Raw genomic sequence first — 15,091 nt, 5'->3', positions numbered from 1 at the left:
GGCGTTTGGAGGGCGGGAAGTGTAGGTCTGTGTCAGTGTGGCTCAGGAGATTGGGAAGCTCATCTGTAACCGGAAGGTTGCTGGTTCGATCCCCCTGGCAGACACTTGGTATATTTCCTGTCTGCCATCTATAATCCAGTTTTGAGATCCCTTCCCAGACGCCTTAATGCCCATTCACATCCTGGGCCATCTGACCTCAGGAAATCACATGATAGGGTGGGGCCAGGTTTCACAATGAGCTCACTCAAAACCCTGGCTGATTGTGACCTACACCCGTATTCACACCTTGGCTCATGTGATTAGCTAAAGGATCATCAGGGGGTCCTTTGTCCCTCATTGCGGGAAACTCCCACTGGGTTTAAATCTGGGACTCTTCACCATTTGACCCTTAGAACTGAAGAAGCTTCTCGGATGAGAAGCAACTTTTCTTTCCAAGCTCCTTAGACTACGATGACCTGGATGACTGAGAACCTTCACAGACATGTTAGATTAGAGTTTTCTTAGGGACTGATATCATGTGTGTCTCCTTTCATTTAGCTTCAGTGTGCTCAGCGTTCACCTTCCACTGCAGTAATGGACTCTGCATCAGTAAACTGAACCCAGAGTGTGATGGAGTGCAGGACTGTGAGGACGGCTCTGACGAGGCTAACTGTGGTATGTTTACCACACACTCACCCACAGATGGTTGCAGTGTGACTTTTCTAGTTACTTGGGCGTTAAGATCTGTGTTTGCTTTCAGATTGCGGGACGAATCTGTACAGTAGCACTCGTATCGTGGGAGGTCAGGCAGCTAGTGTGGGTGAGTGGCCCTGGCAAGTGAGCCTCCACTTCAAGGGGCTAGGACACATGTGTGGAGCCTCTGTGCTGAGTGACCGCTGGCTGCTGACTGCTGCCCACTGCGTCCAAGACACTAAAGTTTACAAGTAGGAGCTCCTCCATCTGAAGTAATAAGGCTGAGTGTTTAGTAGTGTTCAGATGTTTGATCACTGATTGTACTTGGATCCATGATCAGACATCTAAAATTTTAAAACCTTGCCTGAATCTCTTGTTCATAGTCATCTACTCTGGAATTTCTAGACAGCTTCCAGTGCAATGCTAGTTTTACATCTGGAATTCCAGTTCTTACTCTTTGGTTGTGTTGTCTGAAATTCCATCTCAGACCCAAAATTTTAACCCAGAGCATCCAATATGCCTCACTTTGGATGCTTTTTTTCACAAAAACAAAAATGTTTTTTAATGATTGACATTTAGACACACTGAAAGAGATTCAGAAGATGACCTCGAATGAGAGATCAGCTTAATTTATTTCAGGTAAGGTTTCGGTCTGTAGTCTGAGGCCAGTCACAGATCCTTTTATAACAATTCATGTGTGCCAAACTGTGAGAGACACTGTTAATATGGCCTTGAAAAGGGCTTTCATTGCCAATAAGTAGTAGACTATATCAAATAATATGTGGAGGTTATGTAACTCTATCCTAAGAACCCCCTTATGTTTTTGAATTATTAGTTATTATTGTATACTTTCTCTAAATGGCTTCCTTTGAGGAATCTTGGAATTTTTCACCCCCATATGTACTTCAATGTGTATGTTAAACAAAAATGTAGGAGTGCTTTCTTGCAGTAGTAGCTCTACAATTAAAAATATCCTGTCTCAGAGTGATGCTAAAAAACTAGTCTATGCATTTATTAATTCTAGGCTGGACTACTGTAGGTCATTATTATCTGGCGGTACTAAAAACTTCCTGTAAAGCCTTCAGTTGATCATAAATGCTGCAGCAAGAGCACTGACAGGGACTATAGAGAGCATCTCTTTCTTGTACTGGCTTCTCCTTATTGGCTCCCTGTTAAATCCAAAATCAAATTTAAAATCCTTCTAATCACACACAGGCTCAATTCAATTTTCATTTCAATTTCATTTTATTTATATAGCGGGGAAATAGAAAAACAATTGCCTAAAGTCTTGAACAATCAGGTACCTAAGTCTTGCACTCCTGGCTTACATTTGTTCCCAGGATATTTAAAAGTAGAATGGGAGTCAGAGCCTTTTAGGCACCTCTTATGTGGGAACCAACTCCCAATTTGGATTTAGGAGACAAACTTTGTACTTTTAAGACATTAAAAAAAAACAAAAAACAAAGACAAAATGTAGGGACAAATTTACTCTGAGTTTGCAACAGTTCAAAACATCGTTTTAACATTAGCTTACTTTGACAATTTTACAGTGTCAACAGAATTAGGAGAGTATTTAAGCTAATTATACAAAAGTGACTTATTAAAGGCAAAAGGTAGTTTATTGTGCCATTATTAAATACTAAGAAAAACAAGAGGCTAGGCAAGTCTTTCCTCAATCCTTTTAATGCTTTGTTTAAAACCATGCAAAAGTAAAGATGCCTTTAAAAATAAGTAGAAATAAATTTAAAATTATCCATTTATTAATTTAAATGATTAGCCATTCAGTAAAAGGACTAGCTGTTAGAATCCCTGACAGCTAGTCCTTTCACTGAATGGCTAATAATCATTGATCCAATTCAGTATTTTATTTTAAATTCAATTCCAGATTTGAGGTTAAAGAAGTTGTTTACAGCTGTCTGTTTTATTGATGTAGGCTCTCTCACGCTGACCAATGGGAGGCCTTTTTAGGCCTTCATGTGCAGAACCAGACCAATGAGTGGACAGTAAAGAGGGGTGTGAAGCAGATCATTGCTCACAGGTACTACAACAGCTACACTCAAAACAATGACATCGCTCTGATGGAGCTGGACACCAGAGTCAGCCTAACCGAGTACATCAGACCCATCTGCCTGCCTTCCTCCACCTACTACTTCCACTCAGACCAAGAGGCTTGGATCACCGGCTGGGGGACTACCATGGAAGATGGTGAGATGATAATAAAGAAGTACTGAAACACTGCCCGTCTCAAAGCTCATATCTTTCCACACTGGAAGTGATGAGGGTGTTTTTGAGTTTGAATAAAATAATAAGAAAGACAAAAATATGAGTAGTTACTGTGAGCAGATCTGTGGAGGTAGTTTGGTTTAATATAAACCTTTACAAACAGAATCATTTTTCTTTGTTATCCATCCACAAGCTCTACATGATATGATCTTGTCGTCTCTCAGGTGTCGCGGCGAGTGTCCTCCAGATGGCGGAAATTCTGATCTTCAGCAGTCGGTTGTGTAATCTCCTCCTGTTTTACAGGGTCACAGATAACATGTTATGTGCCGGATTCCTTTCAGGAGGCGTGGATACCTGTCAGGTACAAATCATTCACACATGCTTGCAATCTGGTTGTTAGCACCTTTTCATTAGTGCCTACTCTGATCGACTGGCCGCGACTTGACTCAACTCGGATCGACTGATTTGATTGTAGAAATTATTGTAGTTGATTTGTAGAAATTTCCTTTGTTGCCAGTAATGTGCCAAAAAGAAATTTCCAATGTGTTACGGCCCTAGCAGGGCCTCCTCCTGAAGTTGCCTGTGTGGGCGTGTCCTACCAGCTCTCCTGCCTTAGGTGCCACCTTTTTCTTTTGTACAGCTGACTCACATCAGCAATTGAAGGTATTTAAGCCCAGAGAAAGTGCACTCTGGGCCAGAGTGCCATGTGGTTGCAGCTAGTGAGCTGTATTTTGTGATTGCTTGCTCCTGCTCGGTGGAGAGGAGTGTGTTTGGTCACTAATCTCTTTTTGACTTTTCAGTTTACTGACCAACGCTTGAGTTTTGTTTTGTTTCTTTAAATGGTAATAGCGGCTTGTCCATCTCTTTTAGTTTAGTATTTGATAGAAACTTTAATGAAACTCTTTAATTTAACCCTTTTGCTTCCTTGTCTCCTTTTTCCGTCCCGGACACTTTTCGTTACTTGCCCTTATCGCCTGGACCCTTTTAGGGGAACGTAACAGATGGTTTTCTGTGGGTTTTTCTTTTTACATCTGATATATTTACTTATATCAGTAAAAAGACTGTTGTGAAAAGGATTTATGACAGGGTTACATATAAAACAAAGTAATTGTCTGTTTTTGAAATATCTTCATGACTCTTTGTATTTGTACCCATATTCTCATCAATCCAGGTCTTTTTTGATCCTTTTAAGTAAGCTTAAAATACATTTTTAATGTTAATTTTACCTGGATAAATAAAGTGTATGTGAAAGTCACTTTCTGGCTACTTGATATTCTTCATGAGAGATGTGATTGACCTATTTTTGACAGATTTTATAACAGCTTAAATTCCTGCAAACACCAGAAATCACTTTTTGGCAGTGCACAGCAGTTGCACAAAGGCTTCAAAGACGGCAGTAAAGCTGTCGTACATATTGCAAGGCAGTTTGAGCTCTTGCTTGCAGCTTCATCTTATTTCCAAATTCAGTGATATGATTATTCGGATCAGAAAATCGAGCCTGCTTCAAGACAATAAATGCCACAAATCCTTCCAGCAAAATAACATCAGTTTTTAGTGTGTAAAGGCCTTCAGAAAATCACATGGTTTGTATTGTGATGCTTGTTGGGATTCAGTTGGAGATACTTCCCAGTAAATTAAGTGAGCTGAATGTCAAGTTCTGCTGTGACTCTTCTTTCTAACGTTCAGGGTGACTCCGGCGGGCCCCTGTCTGTCGCCAACTCCCATGGGCGGTTTTTCCTGGCAGGCGTGACGAGCTGGGGCAAAGGCTGTGCTCTAAGTTACAGACCTGGTGTCTACACCCGAGTTACCAAATACCGCAGCTGGATAAAAGAGAAAAGTGGAGTGTAGCAGCAGAAAGGTGAACAGTTCTCCGGATTACGGATATTTCAGTTGGAAATCGAACCAACACCATTTTGAACCACAGCTTTGTTTATTGTTTGCATGAAAAGTGCTAAGGAGCAATCACAAAGATGTAAAAGAGAGCTCAATAAAATCAGCCTTTCAATTATCTATTGAAAACTAAACCACATTATTATAAAACCCCAAGATGAAATGTTTTATTCTGCCATTTAATTCAAAGTTTACTATGTAAATATTCTGCATTTTCATAAGTTTGGAAGTTTAACCTAACCTAATCCTGATCCAAGTTTAGCCAGGAATTTAATAAATAGATCCAGTAAACTTTTTGTAATTCAATATGAAACTAAATCATCATAATACACCATGTACTGCCTGAAATACTATGAAACTAAATTGCTTTTAGCAGGAAACCTCAATCTGTTCACAGGTTTACATTAGCAAGATAGACTTAGATAGACTATAGATTAATAAGTGTTCTTCACTGGTCAATCATACCTCTGTCTGTGTGTGTGTGTGTGTGTGTGTGTGTGTGTGTGTGTGTGTGTGTGTGTGTGTGTGTGTGTGTGTGTGTGTGTGTGTGTGTGCGCGTGTGTGTGTGCGCGTGCGTGTGCGTGTGTGTGTGTCACACAAGGAATTGGGCTCCAGATATTTTCTTGCTCTCAGTGTACAGAACACAGTTGACAACAACAATACTGACAACCTGACATCAACATGTCGCAGACAATAAAAACACATATGGCACATTTATGGTGCAGAGATTCTCGATTATTTGTCGAATACATATGCTTAAATGCAAATCTAAAATATGCATAACTAGTTAATATATACATGTACAGTATGTGTAAGGTGTGTATGTATGGCTGCTTGTGAACTTTCTGTTTTATTTTATACCATGTCAGCTCAGTCCCTGCTGCCACCTCCTCTCCTATCAGCTGCTCTGATTGGCCATCCTGGTGTACACTGCTCTGTAGCAGGGGAGGAGCTGGATCAGGCTGTGATGAGGGCGTGATGGCTCTGCAGTGATATTTCCTGCTTCCTGATACTGGATTTGTAAAAATCTTGAATCGAGAGCGAGTCAGCACAAATTATTTTTTCTGCAGACCTCACAGTGCATTGTAGTCTTTTTTGTCCTGTTTGGTGGCTGATCTAAAGTATACAGTGATAGATGAGCAGAGAACAGACGGGTTACTGCATAAAAACTCCTGAGGCAGCTGGCACAAGAAGTACTGCTAGGCCTTTGAGATTCTGGATCTCAGAAGTCTGAATGTTTTCCAGAATTATAGCAGAATTATATTTTTTAAAATGATATGAAACAACAGCAACATAGTTATAGCTTGCTCACAAAATGTATTGTACTTAGTTTTTGTTTCTTTACATGAGATAAAATGTCAAAGTGTTGTTTGATGCCATCATTGTTCCTTTTAATGAAGTTAAAATATGTTTAATATATGTTTACTCTTGTTACTAAGACTTGAATCATGCTGTTTAGTCGGTTTGCCATTTATCATGATTTTAATTACTTGTGACTATTTAAAGATTTCATTTTTTGGTTATTGATTAATTATTGTTCAAGTGGTTGATAGAATATCTTAAATAACCAACCACAAACTTCCAGATGATGTAGTGTGAATGTCTTTGAAACATGTAATCTTAATCAATCATAATGTGTTTATACTGTTTCAATAAAAATCTTTAGCAATATCCAGTCAAACTATTTTCAGCTGAAACTGTCAGAAGGGTTTTTTTTTCCTTTAAAAAGGTTTTAGTGGGCGCAGAAAATAAAGTGTTATTTTAAGTACTTTAAGTACATTTTTTGTTACTATGTTACCTCCAAGTGAGAACAGTCACTCACATGGGACAGAAGTGGCAGGACTAATCAAATACTCGCGGGCTAGTACAGACAGCTGTAGGTGGGTCCCTGCTCACCTGGACCCCCACTGCAGCAGACCGTCATCTAGCTGAAGGTGGATTCTGCTCTGCACAAGCTCAGGGCCCAGTTATACAGGGCTTCCTCATCTGAATCAGAGAAGATGAGGCTCCTTGTCTTTGCTGGCTCCTTTGTGGTGGCATCTTTACATTGTACCTGCAGCAGGGCCTCAAGGCTGGTATAAGTCTCTTTTCGCTCTCCCCTTGCAAGACACTTTAATACATATATAGGGCTACACCTCCTTCAAATCTGTTCCTGTCTTTCCTATACAACTTACCATTCATTTCAGATTCATTATTCTCAAAGGCAGGGTCTAAATGTGTCTCAGAAATATTAACATTAGCTACTGAAAAATCTGTTCTGGAGAATCTGGGAATAGTATAGTATATAGAAGTATAGAGTCGGCCATTTACAAACAGACCAATCATAAAAGCTACAAATGACAAAATTACTGACGTCTAAGTGTTAAGTCGAGTGTTCTGGAATCTTGGTTTGACAATTAATTTATCATATTTAAGGACGGCAATATCACCTCTGTCTCTGGCCACTCTCAGCTGTGGTAACAGTTATTTTCTCTTCTTCCTGATGGACTCTGAAACATCTTCATTGATGTAAAGACTGTAAAGCTTTCTTTCAAATGAGAGGATTAATTGTCTCTTTTTACATCTGTCCACAATCTGCCAGCTCGTCCATTCTACTTGTATGGACCGACTCTGTGAGCGCGTTCAATTTCAACGCTGTCACTGGCCAGGCCCAGCTTCTTCTTCTGCATGTGTCGGACTTTATTCTCCGATGTTCCCCAGGTTTCTGCTTTTTCTTCTATTAATCCTCCACTACGTCCTCCATCCATCCTCCTCAACTGATTTTCTAAACAATCCATCTTGGTTGTTAACTCTTTGTTTTTCTCGTGCATGCTGCTGACCGCTGATTCAAACTCGTTCAGTTTGCTTTTCACATGCTTCTCTTCAGTTTGCAGCTCATCAACAGCACCATCATGCCTTCAGAATGCTGTCCAACCTTTTGTTAGTTCTATCTATGATTTTAATTTGACAAATAGCTTGAAGCTATCTTGCTGTTGATGAGTCAGATCCTCACATTGCTGTTCCAGCATAACTTTTAGTGTGAAAACACTGACATAGCTGTCATCCTCTACCGGTAGCACCTTAGCGGCCTTTGGGGGCATATTTGTTGGATAGTTTTGCCTCCCCTACCAGTGAAGATCTCTGTTTCAGTCCCAAATTGTGGAATGCTGCAACATGTTTTTCATTTAGATGGTACTGTAAGGTTGAAGTGCTTTGGTGGTGTGCAAGCTCCGTTTTACACAATTTGCACAAAACCACACTTTTATCAAGGCCTCCGTCAGGTAGTCTTTTGAAATGAAATTTGCCTCAGATCAGTCCAAGCAACATGCTTTCTTCTGATTCTTTGTAGCTCTGATGTGTGCATCAGTGTAATCAGTATACCAGGAAATCTTGCATTGACAAAAGTTTCCCTTTGCGTGGAATGCAAAGTGTGATTAAATTATTTTTTTAAAATAATTAATCGCAATTAATGCATTAAATTCCCACCCCTTGTATTCACTAAAAATAAGATTAAGATTAAAGCTAAAATTTTACCTTTCATACATAAAAGTGATTGTTCAGTTTCAGTATTTCATTTTTTTTTTAAATGAAAATGTCTCATTTTGATGAAAATCAATTCAAAATTGAATTCAATTTTTCAATTTGTATTTATAAACATTATAGCATAAAATGAATTCGTCATTCATTTAAATTGTCTTCAGTGATTTTAATGTATGCGGTTGTCAGAATGAGGACACTCTGCATACTTCCTGTGGGAGCAGAGGAATCAGCTGAAATGAGTGTAAGAAAGTACTACTTTGTTTTGCTTTCAGTTAACTCTCCCTCTTTGCTTTCATGTGGTTAGACAGTGGACTCACAACAGTAACCATCATCACTGCAGAAGATGCCAGCTGAAGAGGAAGACAAGCACATGAATAGCTTAAGTGGTTTCATAAACCATAGTAATATTAAAATAAAGTGTAGTATGATAATATTACTAATGAAATGTTATAATAAAAATAACCTCACATTCACATAAACAGTTTAACCTACTTCTTGATGCATTCTCAATCATCCAGGAAAGTAAATCTCCAAAAGTTGATTCTGTTCATCTGGACGTAGCGTTTTGAGGGAGAAACGTTTCGTCACTCATCCAAGTGACTTCTTCAGTCTCAGCTGACTGCAGGTTTCCAATCTTATAAACAGTACATTTGCATAATGACTGAAACCAGCCCACTGAAGGAACAATGGGCTGTGAGGTCAGTTCCTTAATCATAATTATGCAAATTCTCATGACCATTGATCAACAACCACTGATGTACTGTTTATAAGATTGGGGAAACCTGCAGTCAGCTGAGACTGAAGAAGTCACTTGGATGAGTGACGAAACGTTTCTCCCACAAAACGCTACGTCCAGATGAACAGAATCAACTTTTGGAGATTAACCTACTAGTAAGTGGTGTCAGTGTCTTCATCACAGTATGTGGGACACAGTTGGTGACAGAGAGCGGTACAGTACATGCTTCCTGTCTCGTGGTTGCACTGCACTACAGACATTTTCAGTAATTAAACAGACCATGACCTTAAATTAGTCAAAAGTCATCAGCATCTAAACATGGCCAGTGAACAGTTTAGTAATCCTGGTATCATTTACAAACTGGGAGGGGAAGTTTGTAGTGATCAACATCACTGTCTCCTCCAGTGGTGATAGGCCCAGTGTTCAGATGTAATTTAACACTATTACTCGAGTACTTTCCTGTATAAAATTAATATATTTGTATTTTAAGCATCTCTGTGTTGTTCTACTTTTAACTTGTACTCTGGATGGCTGTACTGTATTTGGAGGCCAGTATTTTACTTTGTATCATTTAGTTCAAAGCTTTGATTACTTATTATTTTACATATTTCAGAATATAAAGTTACTCATATATAATCCTGTAATGTTATAGATCAGGGTAAAATTATTGAAATCATCGCTATACATATTAAAGGATTAACAATTAATAATCCCAATCCTAATTTTTAAAAAAATCTAATGCATAATATTCTGCCTTTTCTTATTGCTTAAAGACAATTATGACTTTTAATAAATACTTTTTTTTCTCTGTTTAGTTTATAAAGCAGGCAAAATTAGTTATTCAATTAAAAAAACATGTTTAAACTCTTGTTCAACCCATTTTAATTAATCTACATAAAAGAACAAATCTTCACGTGATCCTGAAAATCATGTTGGTGTTTCTATATAAATGGTCCACACTGTTTTTACACCGTTTTATTCTTTTCTTTTTTATTTCTTTATTTCTTTTTTTAATTCGGATGGCCCATTTTAAAAAAAACAAAACATTGAAATACCTCTGACCTACATAATGAGTGAGTCACTTTGATGGATTTAGCAGAAATGACAAATGTGTCAAGTACTGGTGAGGTGCTGGTGTGGTTCCCACGAGTTTGGGTGAAAGCAAATGAGCTATAATGCAGATCAAACCACAAGCAACTGCAATGGAAATTCAAAGAAAAAGAAAACTGGTTTCATGCTGGAAACCACAGTTGTTCACAGGTGTCAGGCTGCAGGCTATTTGTTTCCTCAGTAAATTCTCACCTTTTATCAAACATGCAGTCACAAACATGCAGTCACAAACATGCAGTCACAAACATGCAGTCACAAACATGCAGTCACAACGAATCATGTAGTGATCCTGTCTGTTAAAAGACCGACAGCTTTGCTGTATCTCTGCATCGTGTCCCATCATGTCTTATTTGACAATGAATTTGTGTAGATGTGCAAACCACTGTTTCCTGTTTATGTATGACTCTGCCTGCATGTTTTGTGGTTGTCCTATTTCTCTGCATGGAATGAATCTATCAGAGGTTCTGGAATTATAGATGCTTAGAATTTTCAAGTCTCTCTACTTTCTTTTTTTATATGAAATTTTACCAGCTATTTTTACCGGTCTGCTGTGGTCTGTATCTAAGGTAATCAATGGACACAGTTGATGAGGTAACATTTATTTATCAAACTCTGTTTGATAATGAGGATGAGGACCATTATAGATATAATTAATCAAAGAAAAGGGAAAATAGCTTTTTCAGTTATATACATAGATATATAAAACAAATACCAAAAATTCAGTAGATGTAAAAGCCAAATCTTTGTCTCGGTCAATGTAACAGTGAGAGCTGGGGGTGTGTGACTGGGAGGAACTGCTGGGCCAATCTAAACCCAAGTGGTGTTCTGTTATTAGATTTGTTAGACTGCAAATGTGAGCATAAATGCACTTGGCTACAGAATATCAAAGGTTGTAGGTCAGTGATCACTTTTTAAATTACATCATCGGATATTCAGGTGGACAGAGGAGCTGAGCTGTGCCATATTGAAGTACTTGGTGGTCAGCTGGATCATGTGTCAATTAGGAAGGCTGGTGAACCCAAGCCTATAGTGAGGCTTTACACTCAGTCCAACAAACAGCATTCCAACACTAAGTGTGAGTGGGTCATGTTCTTCATCTCCATTTCTGTGGCTGCTTTACTGAGTTGTGGCCATTTCTATTTTAGTGAGTTGGAATGTTTTTGGATGTTTTATACCTCATGAAGGTGAGTTGGAACAAAACACTGAGACTCATAAAATGTGTTTTCTTCCTATGCATCTTTCATACATTCAGGAGTGCAGAGATTTGGAATCAGTTGTCATCTTCAGTTATTTAAATAGTTAAGACAAATTCACAACAACAGTCAACTGTTGTGTTTTATATTGTAAGGCAAACACAAACAATAATGCAGAGAAAACCACAACAATCAGTCGACCCCATGAGCAAACACTTGGTGACAGTGTCAGTAAAAATCATCCATTTCAACAGAAGGAACCTTTGGCGAAACCAGGCTCAGAGAGGCGCAACCATCTGTTCTGATTGGCTGAGGGTGAGGGGAGGAAGACAGGACAAACACAACACACCCACAGATTAAAATTATTTTTAATCATTGTCAATGATTAATTATTTAATACAAACTGCATCATAGGAAGCCGCCAGTAGCCTAGGTCTATTGCAGCAGAACTAAGAGAGGGTTCAGGGTCACCTGATTCAGGCCTGACTATAAGATTTATTAAAAAGGAAAGTTTAAAGCCTAATTTTAAAAGTAGAGATCCAAGGTCTCCTGAATCCAATCTGGAAGCTGGTTCCACAGAAGAGGGGCCTGAAAACTGAAGGCTCTGCCTCCCATTCTACTTTTAAATACTCTAGGAACAGCAAGTAGGCCTGCAGTGCGAGAGCGAAGTGCTCTAATAGGGTGATATGGTACTACAAGGTCATTAAGATAAGATGGGGCCTGATTATTTAAATGCTTATATGTGAAGAGCAGGATTTTGAATTCAATGCCAGATTAATCAGGGAGCCAATGAAGAGAAGATAATACAGGGGATATTTGCTCTCTCTCTGTGGTCTCTGTCAGGACTGTTGCTGCAGCATTTTGGATCAGGCTTTACTGTATCTGGATGGTTTCACTGATATTTGCATTGATTTGTTTCTTTTTTCTTTCATGTTATTCTTATTTTCTCTCTTCCACACCAAAGTTGAACACCAAGTCTAAAGTCTCACACCAGTACTGCAGACAACAGTAAATGAATGCACATCACACTACGATTCATGTTTCGTGTTTTGTTTTTTGTTTTTTACACTAGCAGTGGTGGGTGGTGAGAATGTGTCAACTGAAGTCACACCCCGAAGAAAGACTTGGTTTCCTGTTGGTTCAGATGTATCAGGATCAAAGTGACTTAGTTCTGTAGATTATAACCTGCCATATGTGCAGAGTTTTAAACATCTGCTGAAGTTTTCTAAAACAAGGAGCTACATTTACACCTGTCAGCCACATAAACACCTCTGAGCTGTAAAATAAGTCAAAGGTGAGTTTCTTTTTTTGTCTCAATACATACAATTATATTCATTTTGTACATGCAGTCAAGTAATCTGGTGTTTAACATGATTAAACCTGCTAATGTTCTTCAGCAATCTATTCTGACTCTCTCTGAATGGTACACTTACCTTTAAATGACCTTGAGTCTGAAAGTTGGTGCCTCTTGTACCTTTGACTGATGGTTCTAATGTACCTGTTGGTCTTTGAATGATGTGTCAAAACAGCAAATGGGAATCTCAAAACACAGTATATGGTGCACAAATGAAACTCAAGTGCTACAGAGGTCAGAGATGCAACAGGCACAAGAACACAAAAAGGTGTTATGGTGGTGCAGTGGTTAGCACCGTTGCCTCATATTAACAAGGTTACTAGTTTGAATTGTGGCCAAGCGTGATTCTAAATCAGCTCTGGCTGTAAAAAGTTCTAGAAGCATAGAAATAAAAGAGCTTCATGAAGATATTGTTAAAAATGCTCTGAGTGGGCAGTAAAGCTAGAGAAATATTCTGTATTTATGCTATATATACAAAATTAGTATATTAATGTTGCACCTGCATGGACAATCACCCACAATGTCGCTGATTCTGAGATTAAAACTAGATCATTCAACAGGGGGAAATTATGAGGACAGCCGAGCAGTCATTTCAGCAGCGACACCCCCCCCCACCCCCCACCCCCATCCCACCCCCAGTTTGTGATTTGAAAGCACAAACTAGTTTTCAAAGTGTTCATTAATATTGAAATGATATTTATTATTATAAATGGAAAGTAAGAAGATGTTTTTGACGATACAGCAGTGAGAGGTTCAGAACGTTCATGCCACTTTTCATTTTTGATAAAAATATATTTAAATCATTGTGGCTGCTATGTTGTCATGTCTTTAGTAAAACAGGACTTGATGTGGTCTTTTTCCAAAAACGAGTGTTGTAAATTCTAAAAGATAGACTTTCCCTCCTCTGAAACATTAAGGACTCACATTAACATCCTTTTATTAATGTCAGATCACTTGTTCTAAATGTATCCACAGTCCTAAATTTGCTATAGATACTTATGAGGGAATTCTTGGCACAGGTCAGAATTAACCTAAACTGTGCAATAGGCAGAAAATATGAACTGTATTTAAGTTTTGAACAAAAGCATTGTGAGCCTCTGCACCATGCATGCCTTCATTCCCTAAAATTCTAAATTCGGACATCCAATTAGGGCGAGCAGCATGTTCTATTCAAATAAATTGCTACATGTATAAAATGAAGTGTAATTTAGTGCAGTAATTACTTCTGGCTCATAATTTTTTTGAATGGATTTATACTTAATTCTGTTAACTTTGGTTTACTGTGTAATATTTTCCTGCTTTGTTTATTGTACATTTAAAATGCTGCAAAAAATATAAAAAGCAGAAATTATTGGCTTTTTTGACAGGTCTGTATTTAGAATCTTTTATGAAACAGTTCCTACGTGGTAGGCTCATAATGTGTTGAATTAAGACACTATTTTTGTAGTTTTGCTTCTGTACACCACCTCAGCAGATTTTAAATGAAGCAGTTAAGATGTGATTAAAGTAAAAATAAGCTTAAATTCAAAAGCTTTTAATAAATACAATTTCTTATTAAATCATAAGGAATAACAACCATTTTTATAAACAGAGTAAAAAAAATTAACAAACATAGTTTTTATTAGCATTGTTTTTTTATCCTTTGCAGTCGATGACTGCCTGATGTCTAGAAGCCATGAATATCACAAAACAGGCCTACGCCTTGATTTAAAAATGAGGATAATATATTATTAAAAAAACAAACAACAATAATAGTTGAATTAAAAGGCTTGAGCACCATGTGACACGGTTAACTGCCAATATCTAGAGTATCAATGTAAATATTACAAAATGCATTAAACTTTTTAAATTCAGTCAGTTATGGGATTTTTCATACATGCTAACCTGAAAATGGTGTAGCCGGCACCTGCTCAACTTCCCTGTTTGATTAAACCACACGGCAGGAGTGGGCATCCTCTCTAATCAAGGCTTTCCACGTCAATGTGCAAAAGGATTGAAACACTTCCTAATACAGCACACTACCCAGCTAACAGGGGAGCACTGAGGGAACGTTGTCCCACGTTGTAGTCAGGTAAATGTTCAATTTAAAAAAACATACAGTTCAGAAGACGTTCTGAGAAATTTCAGTGAACCTTCGGTTTCACCGTTCAGGTTAAGTTTACAGCGCTTCTCCCACTCACAGCCACCTTCCAGCTTTTTCTGCTTCCAGGAAATTTAGCTGTGTTAAGTTACCAGAATCACTATTACAGACTACCTTAAATATCTTATCTAATACCTTAAAAACATGTGGTTTCACAGATGTTGCTACATTTTTACAATTAATTTGTCATCTTAATTTGTTACTTATTGTTGCGGCACACATTCGCACCTGCCCAGGAGCAGCAACCTGTTACT

General features: G+C 38.2%; 2 protein-coding genes across 2 annotated transcripts in view; both read left to right on the top strand.

Moving 5' to 3' along the window:
* Positions 1 to 6,456, top strand: part of LOC116335451 (suppressor of tumorigenicity 14 protein-like) — a 28,471-nt gene extending 22,015 nt beyond the window's left edge. The window contains exons 17-22 of the mRNA XM_039604617.1: positions 538 to 654; positions 740 to 923; positions 2,606 to 2,877; positions 3,120 to 3,256; positions 4,582 to 4,753; positions 5,655 to 6,456. Coding sequence (XP_039460551.1) covers positions 538 to 654; positions 740 to 923; positions 2,606 to 2,877; positions 3,120 to 3,256; positions 4,582 to 4,743 — 872 coding nt within the window. The 3' untranslated portion in view covers positions 4,744 to 4,753; positions 5,655 to 6,456. The remainder of the gene's footprint in view (positions 1 to 537; positions 655 to 739; positions 924 to 2,605; positions 2,878 to 3,119; positions 3,257 to 4,581; positions 4,754 to 5,654) is intronic.
* A 6,084-nt stretch (positions 6,457 to 12,540) lies between these two features.
* LOC116335434 (suppressor of tumorigenicity 14 protein homolog) overlaps positions 12,541 to 15,091 on the top strand; it is a 33,660-nt gene continuing 31,109 nt past the window's right edge. Inside the window, exon 1 of the mRNA XM_039604618.1 lies at positions 12,541 to 12,637. The gene's annotated coding sequence lies outside the window, so the exon portion shown is untranslated. The remainder of the gene's footprint in view (positions 12,638 to 15,091) is intronic.

The sequence above is a fragment of the Oreochromis aureus genome, linkage group 20 (assembly GCF_013358895.1).
Source record: "Oreochromis aureus strain Israel breed Guangdong linkage group 20, ZZ_aureus, whole genome shotgun sequence".
Taxonomy (NCBI): Eukaryota; Metazoa; Chordata; class Actinopteri; order Cichliformes; family Cichlidae; genus Oreochromis; species Oreochromis aureus.
This window is presented reverse-complemented; position numbering and strand designations above follow the sequence as displayed.